At 35.5% G+C, this 17050-nt stretch overlaps 1 protein-coding gene across 2 annotated transcripts; it reads left to right on the forward strand.

The window, feature by feature from the left end:
- Positions 1-5350: 5350 nt before the first annotated feature.
- Positions 5351-11667, forward strand: LOC115994015 (glutamate receptor 3.6-like). Of its 2 annotated transcripts, XM_031118027.1 has the most exons (7): positions 5351-5514; positions 6521-6805; positions 6958-8312; positions 8453-8730; positions 9258-9289; positions 9451-9857; positions 11004-11667. In XM_031118027.1, the coding sequence occupies exons 2-7, from the start codon at positions 6538-6540 to the stop codon at positions 11457-11459; spliced, it is 2796 nt and encodes a 931-aa protein (XP_030973887.1). In that variant the 5' UTR covers positions 5351-5514; positions 6521-6537; the 3' UTR covers positions 11460-11667. The 2 variants fall into 2 exon arrangements, with proteins under 2 accessions (XP_030973887.1, XP_030973886.1); XM_031118026.1 differs by lacking the exon at positions 6521-6805 and having other exon boundaries at positions 5441-5514.
- The last annotated feature ends 5383 nt before the right edge of the window (positions 11668-17050 follow it).

The following is a 17050-nucleotide window of genomic DNA, read 5'->3' on the forward strand; positions in this document are numbered from 1 at the left end:
GAAAAAGGGTTTTAGTTGGGGCTATTAACAAAGTCAAGCCGAGTAGTAAAAGTCTAAACTTATTTATCTAATTTTATTTTGAATATGAGTCGAGCTTGAACATATTACCAAACAAATTTATATATTTACACATAATTCTCGTGTGTGTTTCTCAAAAAAAAAAAAAAAGATTACATTTACATGTTCAAGTTTTGTTTATTTTCTTGTTAAGATAAACTTAAATCTTGAGCTACTTGAGGTTTTTTTTTTTTTTTTTTAAAATTTATAAGGAAGTAATATAGCATTATTGATGAAAAAAAAAAAAAAAAACTTAAAAGTTCACAATGAACACAAAGTGACAAAATGTACTGAAAACTCAAAATGAAAATCTAAGAGAAACTTAAAACTTCAAATAAAAAAATTAATTAAAAAAAAAAAAAAAAACAATGTATGAAACCCCAATTCCGAGACCAATAAAAAAGAGTACGAGAAAACAAAGCTTTCTATTGATCCAAGGAGCTCACTCTATCTTCAAAAGAATGACTATTTCACCCCTTCCAAACAAGCCACATCAAACAAAGTCGGCACCATGTTTCAATTCCAAATATCCAAACCTTATTTGCCAAACCAATTTCTCAAGTTAAATAGCAAAAAAGCAACATTCCCCACCAAGACCCATTAAATCCCACATTTGAAAAACATCTTCCCACAAAGCAAAAACAACATTGCAATAGATTAAAAGATGATCCACTATTTTGGTATTTTCCTATTACTTAGGTACATACAACACTTGGCACTTAAGTCCCGTCTAAACTGGGCTTCATTTGGGGATAGGAACACATCCTTCTTTCATGTTTCAACTGTGGTGAGAAGGAATAGAAATAAAATTAGTGCATTAAAGACAACAATGGGGAGTGGATCATGGAGGAAGAGGGAGTTAAGGAGTTCATTTTGACTGGATATAAAAAGCTATTCTCAACTGAGCTGATTTAGTATACTCTCTCTTCAGAGGTCAGCCATTTCTCTAGCTGCTTTCTGACCAAAGAGGAAAAAAATAGACTTAGTCTGCAAATTTCGGAGGAAGAAATCAGAGCAGGCTTGTGGGCTCTTAAGGCCTTCAAAGCCCCGGGGCCTGACGGTCTTCATGCAGGTTTTTTTCAGTATTTCTAGCATGATGTCAAAGAATCAGTGTGTATGGAGATTAAGAGGATTTTTGCTTCGAGGTCTATGCCTGACTACTTAAATAGAACCTTAATCTCGCTTATTCCTAAATGTCAGCATCCAGAGACATTTGGAAGTTATAGGCCCATCAGCCTATGTAACTCCATGTATAAGATTGTTACAAAGATTGTTGTGGGAAGGATTCATCCTCTCCTCAACAAACTTGTCTCTCCGATTCAGGCTACATTTGTTCCAAGCAAGAGAGGTCTGGACAATATTATAATTGCACAAGAGCTGATCCACTCCATTGACAACAAAAGGAGGAAAGAGGGGTACATGGCGATCAAAGTGGATTTGGAGAAAGCCTATGATCGGCTTGAATGGAATTTTATACATAAAGTCCTCCAAGCTTATCATTTTCCTAGCAAGTTGATCACTCTAATAATGAGTTGTGTCTCCTCAACAAGTATCTCTATCCTATTTAATGGAAGCATGATGGACTCCTTCCAACCTTCAAGGGGCATTCGACAGGGAGATCCGCTGTCCCCATACCTATTTATTCTTTGCATGGAGTACCTTGGAAGCCTCATTGACAAGGAATGCATTGAAGGGGATTGGGCCCCAATTAAGGCTTCCCAAGGAAATTTAGAGATATCACACCTATTTTTTGCTAACGATTTAATATTGTTCGCGAAGGCTAATGAGGAAGGGAGTGAAGCCATAAAGGAGGTGCTGGATCTGTTTTGCAATGAGTCTGGGTAGAAAGTCAGCTTAGCTAAGTCTCGGATCTACTTCTCTCAAAATTTGGAAGCTGGTCTAAAATCCAAGATTTGTGAAAACTTAAATATCCAAGCCACCAACAACTTGGGAAAGTACTTGGGATTTCCTTTGAAACATAAGGGTTCATATCGGAATCAATTTAAATTTGTTGTTGAGAGGGTCATTAGCAAGCTGGCTGGTTGGAAAGCTTAGCTTCTATCCTTTGCCAGAAGGACAGTATTAGTTAAATCAGTCATGTCCGCCATTCGAAACTATGTTATGCAAGGTTCTGCCCTTCCCTCCCATCTGTGTGATAAGCTTGACAAGATCAGTAGGGATTTTCTATGGGGCACCACGCAAGAAAAAAAGAAGATGCATATGGTGGGTGGAGTAAAATTATCAAAACTAAAGAGGAAGGAGGACTTGGCATTCAGACAGCAAAGGTAAAAAATATAGCTCTTCTAGCTAAATTAAACTGGAGAATGTACCATGAAAGCGACTCCTTGTGGGCGAAAGTTTTACTGAACAAGTATTGCACCCAAGCTCAAAAAAATGCCAGGGACCCGGACAAACTTCCTTGTTCTATTAATTGGAAAGCAATTAAACAGGGATTCCCTGTTTTCATGAAGGGAATAGGATGGAATGTAGGGAGTAACTCCAAGCTAAAATTCTGGTATGATAATTGGGTCGAGGGCAAATCAATTAAAGAGCTAATTCAGGGACCAATCCGCCAGGCAGAGTAAGAAATCACTATTGAAGATATGAGACAAGGAGGTGAATGGCATTGGAATGCCATTTCTTTTTATCTGCCACAGTGTATAAAAGGAAGAATCCTTGTTGCACCCATTCAGCTATATGGGGGAGAAAGGGGACTCAATGAGTTGGAAAGTCTCAAAGGATAGGGAGTTCACTGTGGCATCGACGTACACTTTGGCAAGACCTGAGGAGGAGCACAGCAATGGTTTCAAAGGGAGTTGGATCTGGAAAATCAACTCACTACCAAGGATTTGTCACTTTCTCTGGCTATGTCATCATAATAGTGTACCAGTTGGGGAGGTAATTGCATCGAGAGGAATTGAATGTGAAGCCGTGTGCCTTCTCTACAACTCTGATGCAGAAACTATAATTCATATGTTGAGGGATTGCCCCTTTGCAACAGCTTTTTGGAGAAAAATTGGTGTGTCATCTGATTTGAAATCCACCTTTGTCTTGATATACTTAAATGGCTCGAAACCAACTGTGTGCGCAACTTGTTGATTAAGGTGAAAGGATGTTCGTGGAAGATAATGTTCACCTTTGCTGTTTGGTCACTCTGGAAACATAGGAACAGGGTAGTGTTTGAAAACACTACACTAAACCCAAAACTTCATGACTCATGTCTGAAGCAAGCCATTGAGTATGTGTACTGTGTGGGGAAATCATTTAGAGCCATACAAGTAAGGCACTCCCGTGTCAAATGGAATAGACCAATGGAAGGATGGTGTAAGTTAAATTTAGATGGAGCATCATTGGGAAATCCAGGGAGAGTAGGGGGTGGAGGATTGATTCGGGATCATAGAGGTGCTTGGATCAAAGGTTACACTCGTAATATAGGATTCACTACAAGTGTTATAGCTGAATTTTGGGCATTGCGAGACGGGCTACAGCTTGCATTGCAGTTGGGAGTTGATTGCCTGGAAGTTGAACTCAATGCAAAAGTGGTGGTTGACCTAGTTCTGTCTAATTTAGTCACTAACAGGGACTATTCCTCTCTCTTGAATGATTGTAGGTACCTTCTCAACAAGTTCCAACAAACCAGGATGAATCACACCTATCGGGAAGCAAATAGGGCAACTGATGGACTGGCAAACGAGGGATGTATGTAGCAAGAAGAGTTTGTTATTTTGCTCAATCCCCCTACCCCTGATATTGTAACTTTTGTTAATAAAGATGCCACTGGTCTGTACTATGTAAGGCGGGTAGCCAATACTTTGCCTTTCATGGCTAACTAAGTTTAATACAGATCCCTCTTAACCAAAAAAAAAAAAAAAAAAGGTACATACAACACCAATTTACTAATGACTAACCCTCTTTGTAAGGTTATCCAAAGTAAAAATCTTTCCCAATGTTGTTGTCCACAAAAAGAACGACACCCTCTCGAGAACCTTCACGAACCAAATACCTTTCCAAGGAAAAGAGACAATAGTAGCTCCCTGAATCTCCTTATAAAAAGTCCGGTATCAAATATAGCATTCCCCTTAAGACACTATCTCATCTTATCCACCCCCTCCTCATGGGAGCCTAAGGATAAATGAACTCAAAGAAAGAGAAAAAATCATTCATCTCCCTCCCAATCATGAAAGGTCCTATGAACCTAGGTTTCTACTCCTTACCTTTCCATTCAATTGATTGTCCAATACATTAGAAGGGTCCAGTTAATGTATGCCCTTAGAGCACATATTAATCATCCATTTTTGGAAATATTTTATGAGAAATCTATTTAAAAAGTTGGTAACTTTTTCATTTTTCCATAAAAAAATTTCTTAAAATGGTTTACTAATGTATGCCCTAGGACACACATACATTAGTAAAACCCTACATAAGAATAAAACTTTTAATTCAGTTTTAACTTTTTTGCAATCAATTTGATCCCTATCATTTTTAATAGAAAAATGATATGTCCACAACATTTTCACAACATTTTTATAACAAATCTTAAGTAGCAGATCGTTACTGGTTGTTATTATTGGGTAAAAAAGTAATCTTAGTTTTAGATTCAAATTTGAACCAATAACAACTAACCACCTATGATTTGTTGTAAAAATATCGTAAAAATGTTATGGACGTGGCTTCTCTCTTTTTGATAACTTGCTACTAAGTTAATCCCTACCATCAACTTACTTACAAAAACCACTAGCACATTTGAAGCTTACCTAATAAATAGGGTTTTTTTTCCTTTCAAAATAATACTGATTTTCAAACAATTTCGTTAGTGAGCACGTTTTCAAAACTATTTAAGAAATTAAGAGGGTGTTTGGATTGGGTTATTTTGAGTTATATAACTCAAAATTCAAATTTCGTGGGCTCCACTGAGTTGCATTTTGTTTGGTTTTGTTTTCGGTCATTGTTTCCAAAACTTATTTCTCAAAATTTTGAGATATAATAATGAAAACTGATAATAGGTTTCCTGGTGTTTTCAGTTTTCAAAAACTGAGTTTGATAGCATTTTGGTTATTACTTACAACTATGTGGCACCCGGTGCAGTGTGTAGTCACCTAAAATTTCAGATAGTTGGAACTCTCTCTTTTTTTGGCTTCTCCCAGGCTTAAGCAAGAGTTTTACACTACCTTTTCCCTCATTTTTTGCTCTCTTCCTTCAGATGACATTACTCATAACCCAACTTCCCCATTCACTCATCTCACCCACCTCTCTGAACCAACATAAAATCACTTCCTTGACTTTTCTGATACCCAACCTTTATATCAAACTCCAGTGGTTCAGTTCATCTCATAATCTCACGCGTGACAACATCTATTGAGAGAAGAACCCATCCAAGCAAAGGCCTAGCACCACCGACAAGCTCATCTCTCACCTGTGCCGACATCAGTCAGTTCATCAGCTCCGACCTCTGCCCAGGTGACCACGTTTTCTCTCTCTCCCTCCGTAAACCCACCTTGCTCTGTTTTGTATTCCTCTAAATTTCAATGTTTGTATTTCAAAGTTTTTGTTCAGGTGCTCTGTTTTGCTTTTGTTTGTGTTTCAATGTTTTTTTCAATTTCTCTAAACATTGATGGGTTTTTTTCAGTTTGAGTGATGTGTTTTGAGTTTTGATTTTTGAGTTTTAAAATACTCCCAATCCAAACACCCTCTTATTTTGTCTTATTTGGTGGGTCTTCTTTTACGTGTTTCATGACTCTGTTTAGTCATTGCTATTTGTATTTGCTTTGGTAATATAAATATATAAATACATATATATTCACACACACATAGGCACACAAATACATCTAAACATACTACACTGCAATTTTCTTAAGAACTAATCTTTAGAGGTATTTTCTGTTGTTCTTGTGACATGTGCATAGGCCTGAGAGAACAACTTATGCTTCGCTCATTTAGCTTCATATCCTTTTTTTTTTTGAAAGCCATTTAGCTTCATATCCTTATAATGTATATATGCATACATAAATACATATTTATATTATGTATATTTACGTGTGTATATGTGTGTATTGTTAGAATATATTAGTATATATTATATATGATATTATATTATATTATATACATACATATATTAGCATCTCATCATATATACGCAAACAATAGTTTTGTAGAAAATTAAGGGCTACTGTGATTTTGTGATACCATGGGATACCCTAGTTTTAGAGTTACCATACCAAACTTAATATATTCCTATGTATACTTACATTGATTCATTGGAACACATTTCAATATAGCAATAAAGATGTAGTCGCTTAAGCTTTCCACTATGGACGTATGCCATAAGCCGAACCTCATTAAATTTTCTTGCTTCCACTTATATTTGAAGCTTTTAACATAAATGCTTATCTGTATTCTGTACATGTTGGTGCCTTTTGGTAGAAGGAAGTATCCGTCTGTGACTACGTTGTTTTGTTTCTTGCAGTGTATTCCACCACGAATATGTTTTGGCTTCTGGTATCTATGCTTTTCTACCATGGGCTTTGTATTAGCACTAGTAATACTAGTGTTAACGTTTCTACAATACCCAGCTTTGTGAAAATTGGGGCTATTTTCTCTTTCAATTCCTCCATTGGGAAAGTTGCTAAAGTTGCAATAGAAGCTGCCATCAAAGATGTGAATGACGATCCAACAATTCTAAATAGAACTATGCTGAAATTAGCATTGCAGGATTCCAAATTAGACAATGAATTTTTGGGAATTGTTGAGGGTACATTCTCTGTAACATCTCCTTTTTGTTCATTCACAAATTTTCATCCTTTCCATGATGCGCAAGTCATAAAATTTCATAGTCTATATTTTTCACCTTCTTTTACAAACTCTGCGCTATTTTGGGACTAAAGCTTAGTTGTTGTTTTTCAGCTTTGCGGTTTATGGAGAATGATACAGTGGCCATACTAGGTCCCCAGCGCTCAGTTATGGCTCATATAATTTCACATATAGCGAATGAGCTCCGTGTCCCCTTATTATCCTTTGCAGCAACAGACCCCACCCTGAATTCACTTCAGTTCCCTTACTTTGTTCGGACAACGCAAAGTGATCTCTTCAAGATGGCTGCAGTAGCAGAAATTGTAGCCTACTATGAATGGCGAGATGTAATAGCAATCTATATTGATGATGATCATGGTAGAAATGGGATTGCTGCATTGGGGGACATGCTAGCCGAGAAAAGATGTAAAATCTCGTATAAAGCTCCTATGAGACCTAACTTAGGCCGCGTTGAAATCACCAATGCACTGGTCAAGGTGGCTTTGATGGAGTCTCGGATTATTATACTGCACATTTATGATTCCTCAGGTGTAGAGGTACTTGATGCTGCAAGGGATATGCAGATGATGAGAAATGGATATGTATGGATAGCTACTGATTGGCTCTCTACTCTACTAGATACAGAATCTTCCTTATCTTCATCAGTAATGGATAGTATTCAGGGTGTTCTTACATTGCGCATGTACACACCGGAGACAAATTTGAAAAAGAAATTTGTTTCCAGGTGGAGCAACTTGACTGCTGCAGGAAACACAAACAATGGCCTTTTTGGACTAAATACTTATGGTCTGTATGCCTATGACACTGTCTGGCTTCTTGCTCATGCACTTGACAAATTTTTCAGTCAGGGGAAAAACATTTCATTTTCAAATGATAAGGGTTTAAGTGATTTTAGTGAAGGAAACTTGCGTTTTAATGCTATGAGTGTCTTTGATGAAGGGTCAGTGTTGCGTGAAAACATTTTAAATGTTAACATGAGTGGTGTAACTGGCCAGGTTAAGTTCACTCCTGATGGTAACCTCATTCATCCTTCATATGAAGTCATCAATGTGATTGGCACAGGGTCTAGGACAATTGGGTATTGGTCCAATTCTTCTGGCTTATCAGTTGTGCCACCAGATAAGCTCAATGCACAAGCAAATGGCTCCAGTTCAATTCATCCATCACTATACGGTGTAATCTGGCCAGGACAAACAACTCAAAAGCCTCGTGGATGGGAATTATCAAGCAATGGAAGGCAATTGAGAATTGGAGTTCCAATCCGTGTTAGTTATCGTGAATTTGTCTCTAGAGGTGAAGGCCCTGATATGTTTGGTGGTTATTGCATTGATGTGTTTAATGCTGCAAAGGACGCGTTACCATATCCAGTCCCGTACAAGTTTGTTCCATTTGGAGATGGGCATACGAATCCAATAAACCAAGATCTTCTGCACAAGATCACAACTGGAGTAAGTATGAAGTACATCAATTCTCTACAGACATTGGAATAAAAATCCTCTATCCTACTCTTATAGTGTGATATGCTTTTGTTTTTCATGCTTTTAGTTATAATTCCTGATTCACTGGTTTTGATGTTACATATGTATAGGACTTTGATGCTGTGGTTGGAGACATTACAATTACCACAAACAGGGCAAAGATGGTGGATTTTACACAGCCATATATTGAGTCTGGGCTAGTGGTAGTGGCCCCAGTTTGGAAGTTGAACTCTAGTGCTTGGGCATTTTTGAGACCATTTACTCCATTGATGTGGTGTGTCACAGGAATATCTTTCCTTCTTGTGGGAGCAGTTGTTTGGATTTTGGAGCGCAGGACAAATGATGAATTCCGGGGCCCTCCTAGAAAACAATTTGTCACAATTATATGGTGAGTTCTTAAGAAGAAAAAAAATACTAAAGCTACTACTAATTTTATTTAAACTTATAAGACATTGAATGCGATTTTTGAAATACATTTTTATTTTGTATTTAAAGTTGACGCTTCAGTTTGTCTAACTTATATAGTAAAATTTATAGTAGATGTAACATCACTTACGCTTCTATTAGGAACAGCTTAGCTACACGCGTTACTATGGTAAAACTCACTCCATTCATTCTTTCTTTGTAAGAAAATGATAATGCTGAGGTAGAGATCACTAGAAGCCCTTCACATCCAAAAAAAAGTAGAACATATTTCCCTACTTTTCACCTTCACTAATAATGTAACCATTGTCAGGTCCAGAAAAGTTCCTTTTGTGATGATGATAGTTTGGACGCTAAAAGTAAATAAATGATTGTACCTGGAATGTTTTGTTATTGGTTCGTCTTTCATTTTCAAAAATATTCTATAAGATTGCATCTTCTTGAATTTTTATCAATTCCCCTATTGCTAATTTTGTGCCTTTCACTTTGCAGGTTCAGCTTTTCCACTTTGTTTTTCTCTCATAGTAAGTAAAATGCTCTACTTTATTCTTCACAAGCAATTTGCTGCAGTCACTTGCAAATTGCTATATATTGACATGACCTGTTGTAATTAATGCAACATGACTATCTCTTGGATCTACTAGTAATAAGGATTACTAAATCGCTCCTTTCATGTTTTATGCAGGGGAAAGGATTGCCAGCACCCTTGGTCGCTTAGTGCTTATCATATGGCTTTTTGTAGTTTTAATACTCAATTCGAGTTACATTGCAAGTCTGACCTCAATACTGACAGTGGAACAGCTTTCTTCGCCCGTCAAAGGGATTGAAAGTTTAATATCGAGCAACGATCCAATTGGTTACCTGCGGGGTTCATTTGCTGAAAATTATTTGACACAGGAGCTCAACGTGCATAAGAACAGACTTGTTCCCCTGAACTCTCCAAACGAATATGAGAAAGCCTTGAGGGATGGTCCAAGGAAGGGTGGTGTTGCTGCAGTGATTGATGAGCGTGCATACATGGAGCTCTTCCTCTCCACCCGATGTGAATTTGGTATAGTAGGTCAAGAATTCACCAAAATGGGATGGGGCTTTGTAAGTATCATTTATAAACATTTGATGTTTCTTTAACAGTAACAAGGAACATCCCCTTTGGTAAATTTAATTTCTTTGTGGGTTCATTCACTAATCATTAATGGTTCTACTAATTCAGCATACAGAAATATTATTGTCAAAACTTTCGGTAAGATGACTAGTTGTTCTTGTCATCTTGTGAATGTGAAACTGGTGAACCATAAAAATATGAGAAATGCTATGTTTATAACATTTTCACAACAAATCCTAAGTGACGGGTTGTTACTAGTTATTATTGTTGGAGCAAAAAAGTAATCTTAGTGTTAGGTTCAAATTTGAACGAATAACAACTAATCACTTATGATTTGTTGTGAAAATGTTGTGAATATAACACCTCTCTAAAAATATACTTCCTCATTTTAGCATTTGTTCATAATCATGATAGAATGATGGTAATTGATATTATCATTTGGTAGCATTTTAAACTTTTGGAACAAGTGGTAAATTACAATGACATCAAATTAAAATCTTACATGCATATGTATGGGGTCCTACTTATTAAGGGATAGTTTGAACTCACAAGTGAGGAGAGTCCTAGAATAATGGTTAATCGATCAAAGATCCTCTAGATTTCCTAGGGTACTTTACCAATAAATTTCCTTAAATCCTAACCATTCTTTTATGATTTAAGAGTCTAAATTCTGTCATATCAGTATTCCACTAATAATACTCTTAAAATAATATAATAATGGTGCAAACAAAACAATTAAGATTATTGTTATTGAAACGCTGACATGACAAAATCCAGACCATTAAATTATTAAAGAATTGTTAAAATTTAAGGAAATTTATTTAGTAGAGTACCCTAGGAAATCTAGTGGATCTGAATCCTGAAATAATATATCATATCAAACTCATTAGAGAACCATAGTACATATGCATGCGTTTGACTTGATTAGACATAGTATATTTGTATTGGATTAGCCACTTGTTTTTAATTCATTGCTCATGTCTGTCATATCCATGAAAAAAATGTTAAAGTTATTATCGATTTTATTACAAAATACTTATAAATAATAAATGTGATTGATGTCACATATACAACATAATATATAAATTTCTTAATTATATTTTGTTTTGTGTTGTTCTATATTTCTCATTGGTTAGGCCTTTCCACGGGACTCGCCACTAGCAATTGACATGTCAACTGCGATCCTGAAACTATCAGAGAATGGGGGTCTACAGAGGATTCATGATAAATGGCTTACAAGAAGTGCATGTAACTCAGAAGGTGCAAAGCAAGACGTAGACCGCCTTCCACTTAAAAGCTTTTGGGGACTCTTTTTACTATGTGGCTCAGCTTGCTTTCTTGCTCTGCTTTTGTATCTCATTAAGATGGTGCGGGAGTACATGAGGCATTCAGATGGAAGCTCATCCAAGAAATCATTTTTTTCTTTTGTCAAAGAAAAGGAAGAGGATGCAGATAAAATGCAAGAGGAAGCTGGCAAAAATGGAGCCAAGAGAAGGCGAAATGATCAGAGGGTCTCAAATGGAAGAGTGCATAAAGATGGAACTTTAGATGGTCCCAATAATCGTGGTGTTTATGCTGGATATGAAGCCTGATAATTGGTTCCATCTTGGAGCTTTAGTCAATTAATACGTAGGCTATCAAACTCTCTTTTAAATGTTTGGGTTGGAACTGTTGTAATTTTAATTATGTTAACTGATTTGTATCCTGTGCATGTGTTTATACCCAAAAATAAAAACCATGTACGGTTTGTATGAATGAGTGTAGGAGTTTTTAATGAAAACAAAGCTGCAAAAGTGCCAGTGGCGGCTCCAGGAATTTTTCTCTGGGTGTTCCTTAAGAAGCATAAACTATAATTTATTGCATTGTTACTTTATTAATTATAAAATTATTAATTATAGTTTAACCTAACATAATTTAATTTGTTTGTCTTTTATAATGTACTAGTCGCGAACCCGTGCATTGCGCGTGATAATTATTTTTATGGTGATTTTATTAAAAAAAATATTACAATTTAAACTAATCTAATAATGAGTAATGTATTTCATAATTATATTTTTATTTATTATAAGAACAATCATAAATGTAATAAAGGAACAATCCAAAACACCAAAAAAAAACGTCAACTAAAAAAAAATTAATAAAACTTAACAATGATTAATTGAACCGATATTAGGATAAAATTTTGTTTTTGATAATCTATTAAGGTTATTTTCTTTGTAGAAATTATAATTTTGGCCACCCAAAACATATTATCAAATAAACAATTATTAGCAAAATCTAAGAATTAAATTTCTATACATGCATTGTTATAAAATAATAATAATTAAAATAAAATTGCAAAAGTTAAAATTTGTCACCTATCCGATTATTTTCGTTTGGCTAACCTTTGCTTTTCTTTAAATGAATGGCATTATAGAGTACTTCTAATACAACTATTAAGAGTGCTTTGTCCACCACAAAGGATTAGAAAATAAACAAAAATTAGTAAAGTCTCATAGTTTAACATTTAAATTGAGCACTATAAAAAATCATGCTATGTAACAGAATAAATACCAAATCATCCAAATCATGCTATGTAATAGAATAATATTATATTTTTATATACTATATTTAATTCTTTAGAACGCAATAGGATAACATTTAACAATCAAAGAGAATAAAAAATAAATAAACAACAATTTAAAAAAACAAAACTAAATTGCATTAACCCAAAATAGAGTTTTAAAGAATATAAAAAATTATCAACCTAAAGTAGAGATGCAAGAAAAATAAATAAATAAAATCCACCAAAAAATTTAGAGAGAGAGAGAGGGGGGAGAGAGAGAACCATTTTTTTTATGAGCGAAAACTATGCATAGAATAGAAGAGATAGTAACAAATTTATAGTAAGAGGGTGTGAGTAAGAAAAGACAAAAATAAAGGAAGATGAAGGGAAAGAAGAAGAATGATATTAATATAAAGGGTAGTGAGGAAATGAAAAGGTAAGGAGGGGAGATGAAAAGGTAAGGGAGGGAGAAAGACTGAAGAAATAGTGGGGAGATAAAATGGTAAAGAAGAGAGAAAGGTTGGAGAAGTGTAAATATTAAAAAAAAATGTTAAAAACAATTATAGTAAAATTGGAAAGAAAAAAAAAACCTAAAGCCTGAAAGGTTTCAATGTTTTTTTTTTTTTTTTTTTTTCCTCCTTTAAGCTGAAAAAACTCACACAAAACTCTAAAAATTAACTGAAAAGACTTTGGGTTGGGCTTGATAGTGGAACTAAATAAATAAAAGGTGGCTGGATTAATTATATAGATTTATTATAGGTGATAGTGGAAGTAAATAAATAAGTAATGGGCTAGATTTATTATAGGGTGATAGTGAAAGTAAATAAATAAGTAATGGGTGCATTTATAGGGCTGAAAATTGTAAAAACCATTTTAAAATTGTAGAACAAATTATATTTTAAAAAAGAATGATGTGGCAACTGATGTAACGCAACGTGAGAGCAACAGCATTAAACGCTATGCTTCAGCTTTAGTTTAGTTTTTTTTTTTTTTTTTTCTTCCTTTAAGCTGAAAATGCTCACACAAAATCCTAAAACTAAACTAAAAAGATTTTGAGTTGGGCTTGATAGTGGAACTAAATAAATAAGAGATGGACTAGATTTATTATAGGGTGATAGTAGAAATAAATAAATAAGTAGTGGGCTAGATTTATTATTGCTAGTGGAAGTAAATAAATAAGTAGTAGAGTGCATTTATAGGGCTGGAAATTGTAAAAACCATTTTAAAATTGTAGGATAAATTTTTTTTTTTAAATGACATGGCAGCTGATGTGACGCAATGTAAGAGCAGCAGCATTAAACACTACGCTTCAGCTTTTAGTAATAATTAAACGCTACGCTTCAACTTTAGGTTTTTTATTTTATTTTATATATATATATATATAAGCTGAAAAGGCTCACACAAAACTCTAAAACTGAACTGAAAATACTTTGAGTTGGGCTTAATAGTGGAACTAAATAAATAAGAGGTGGGTTTTATTAATTAATTATATAGATTTATTATAGGGTGATGGTGGAAATAAATAAATAAGTAGTGGGCTAGATTTATATGGGGTCAAAGAATTTGGCAGCCCCGACCCACCTTATACTAAGCCTAAGACCCACGCTGAGGAGGAAGAAATGCCCGAAGACAAATTAAGAAAGCCCAAATTGCTAAGAAACGTCGCCGAGGACAACCCTGTCCTCGGCCAACCGAGATCCTAGAAGGGAAAAATGGCACGCCATCGAAGGCAACCTCCCAGAGCATCCCAAGAAAAATGACAAGTACAGTGGGACAGCCATGGGAGCATGGTGGAGGAGCAATTCAAGGAGAAACTGTCACCTCCGCATTAAATGCCCACAACTAACCTTTTGGCCGCATTAATGAGGAAATAACCCCTGAACAGTGCAGCCTTGGTTGCTGCAACTCACAGAAGGCTTGGAAAGGCGACTGATAGGACAAGCACTCAAGTGGTGACTTGCATGATCAACAGATGGAGGGCCAAGATCAACTGGAAGGGGATATATAATGTGAGAAACCCTCCAGTAAGAAGGGGGAGGAAGAAAAGGATCAAAAATTAGAAATAGAGAATACTATAGCAGTTTGTATCATCTTTGAAACCTTTGTAACCAAGCATTGAAGAAACAAGAGGAACGATAAGCTCCTCGGATGAGTGCTGAGGATTGAATTTCACACTTTAGTCGATGTCCTTATTACTCAACCCACTGATAACCATATCTGGTTGTTGTAACCCTCACTTAGGCCTAGTTCTTAAACCTACTCTCTATAAATTCATTGTATTGGGCTAGTTGGGCCTGAGTCCACTCATCTAACAGAAGAAGTGCTCAATCCTAGTCCTTACAATTTATTATAGGGTGATAGTGGGAGTAAATAAATAAGTAGTGGGGTGCATTTATAGAGCTGAAAATTGTAAAAACCATTTTAAAATTGAAGGAGAAATTATATTTAAAAAAAAAAAATGACGTGGCAGCTGATGTGGGGCAACGTGAGAGCAACAGCATTAAACGCTACGCTTCAACTTTTAGTAATATATAGATTGGTTAATTAAATTATTAATTATTGTTGTTTAGTTGCTTCATTATTTTTTTTTTCTAACTACTAGCAGTCTAGCACACACCCCACTGTGCATTAGCATACAATAGCACACACTCCATGTGCATTATCCACAACTCAACCCACTACCTAGTGTCTAACATAATTTAATTTTGTCTTTTATAATGTATTGGTGCCTGCCTCTACATGCCTTTACTTCCCCAATTCAAATATCCCACCCCATCCACCCCCCACTCAACAATGAAGAGTCATAAGAGGAGTTAATCAGATAAATTCACAAATCACAATACACTAAAAGACAAACTCACCAACACAAAACACACCAATGGATAAAGTCAAAACAGGGGCAAATAATTGTAAAGTTATAAAGTAAAGCCAAGCCAATTACAGTTCAAAGAGAAAGAGAGAGAATCATATATAGAGAGAGAGTCTCATACTCTCATTTCAGTTCAAAGAGAAAGAGCTCTCTCTCTCAGACCACAGTCTACACTCCACAGCAAACCCAAAGATGTAAGAGAGAAAAAGAAAACTTAAATGCCTTGAGGGAGGCTTGAGGGGCGACGCCGTGGGCCACTGCAGCACGTCGAGGCAAGGAAGGACTCAAGGCCAAGCCGAAGCATCGCAAGCTCTAATCCAATCGGACCGATCTCCGATCTTTGATGCCTGATGTGCTCTACTACTCAAGTTTGAGGCCCGATGCGATGACCGATGTGCTCTGTTGCTCGAATATCAAGTAGAGGCGCTGTCACGCCGATGTGCTTCAATGCTTGGTACGTTGGTCATTTCATTGATGAGGTTTTTTTTTTCTTTAGGTTAGGTTTCTGATTTTAGTTTTTTCTTTACCATTTGATGAATGATGAATCGGTGGAGTGTATTGGGTTTTGGTTGGTTTTTTTTTTTTTTTTTTTTTTTTGAGAATCCATTTGGGTTGGCCGTTGGGTATTGAGTTAATAATTATTTTGATTTAAAAATCTGGTGGGGTTGGTTTTGTTTAGGATTGATGTTGGGCTTTTTCCTTTGGGTTGCTCTGTTACAATTTTTTTTTTTTGAGCTTTTTTTTCTTTTTGCTTGAAAGTAGAACAAATAATCCACCAAAATTTAATTTTATTGGCATAAAAAAATTTTGAGGGTGTTTCTAATTTTTTTGAGGGTGTTCCTAATTTTTTTTAAGGGTAGATAAATAAATAAAAAATTAATTATTATTATATATATATATATATATTTTTTTTTTTTTTTCAGGTCAAGGTGGTCCTAGGATCACCTTGCTTAAACATGGTGCCGCCACTGAAAAGTGCAGCCATATGTAAAACAAATCATGCAATAGATTTTGCCTATTTTGGCTCAAAACGTGTACACATACTCAAGCATACGTACACAAACATTCTCAATGATGCGTACACACTACACACTTTGCTTAAAGAAACTTCAAATTTTAGAATTCACAAAACTTTCACCTGTATTCATCAATATCACTTAGGTTCACTTAAGTTGTTAAAAGAAAGTACGCATGATAATTTTGGCGTGAGTCAACTCATATTTGGAATGTTTACAACTGAAGTCGTAAATAGTGGTGTACGAATGAATGGTCTATTCCTCACAACTGTGAAGATTGATGTTGGTCACACGAAAGATAGTGATTCAAAAGTCACTTGGGGTATACTGTCATTAATTGAAATAGTGTGAAGAAAGTAGTGGTCAAAACTGGGAGTGACAAAAATGTGTACATGCTGGCCAAGTCACACTTAACGCTACTCTTTGTGCAGAAGGCATGATGAGAATTGGCATGGGACATAGACACTGGTATCGGGACTGCATGCCGGCTAGGTTATGAAGTGAAGTCCCACATAATGTGTAATCAAATAGAAGACGGTGGTGGGACAGTGATCACACCGTAATGTGATCATCCCCACACCAAATAGTTGATAATCATTTGATAATACATTACAATGGAATTCATACCATATTATTTATGATAGAGAGAATACTCATAAAAGTTAATGATAATTTGAATTTGAATTTTGGCGTAAATGCACTTTTCGTCCTTACATTTTGGGGTCATTTCTATTTTGGTCCCTACATTTTTAT

The sequence above is a fragment of the Quercus lobata genome, chromosome 6 (assembly GCF_001633185.2).
Source record: "Quercus lobata isolate SW786 chromosome 6, ValleyOak3.0 Primary Assembly, whole genome shotgun sequence".
NCBI classification, from domain to species: Eukaryota; Viridiplantae; Streptophyta; class Magnoliopsida; order Fagales; family Fagaceae; genus Quercus; species Quercus lobata.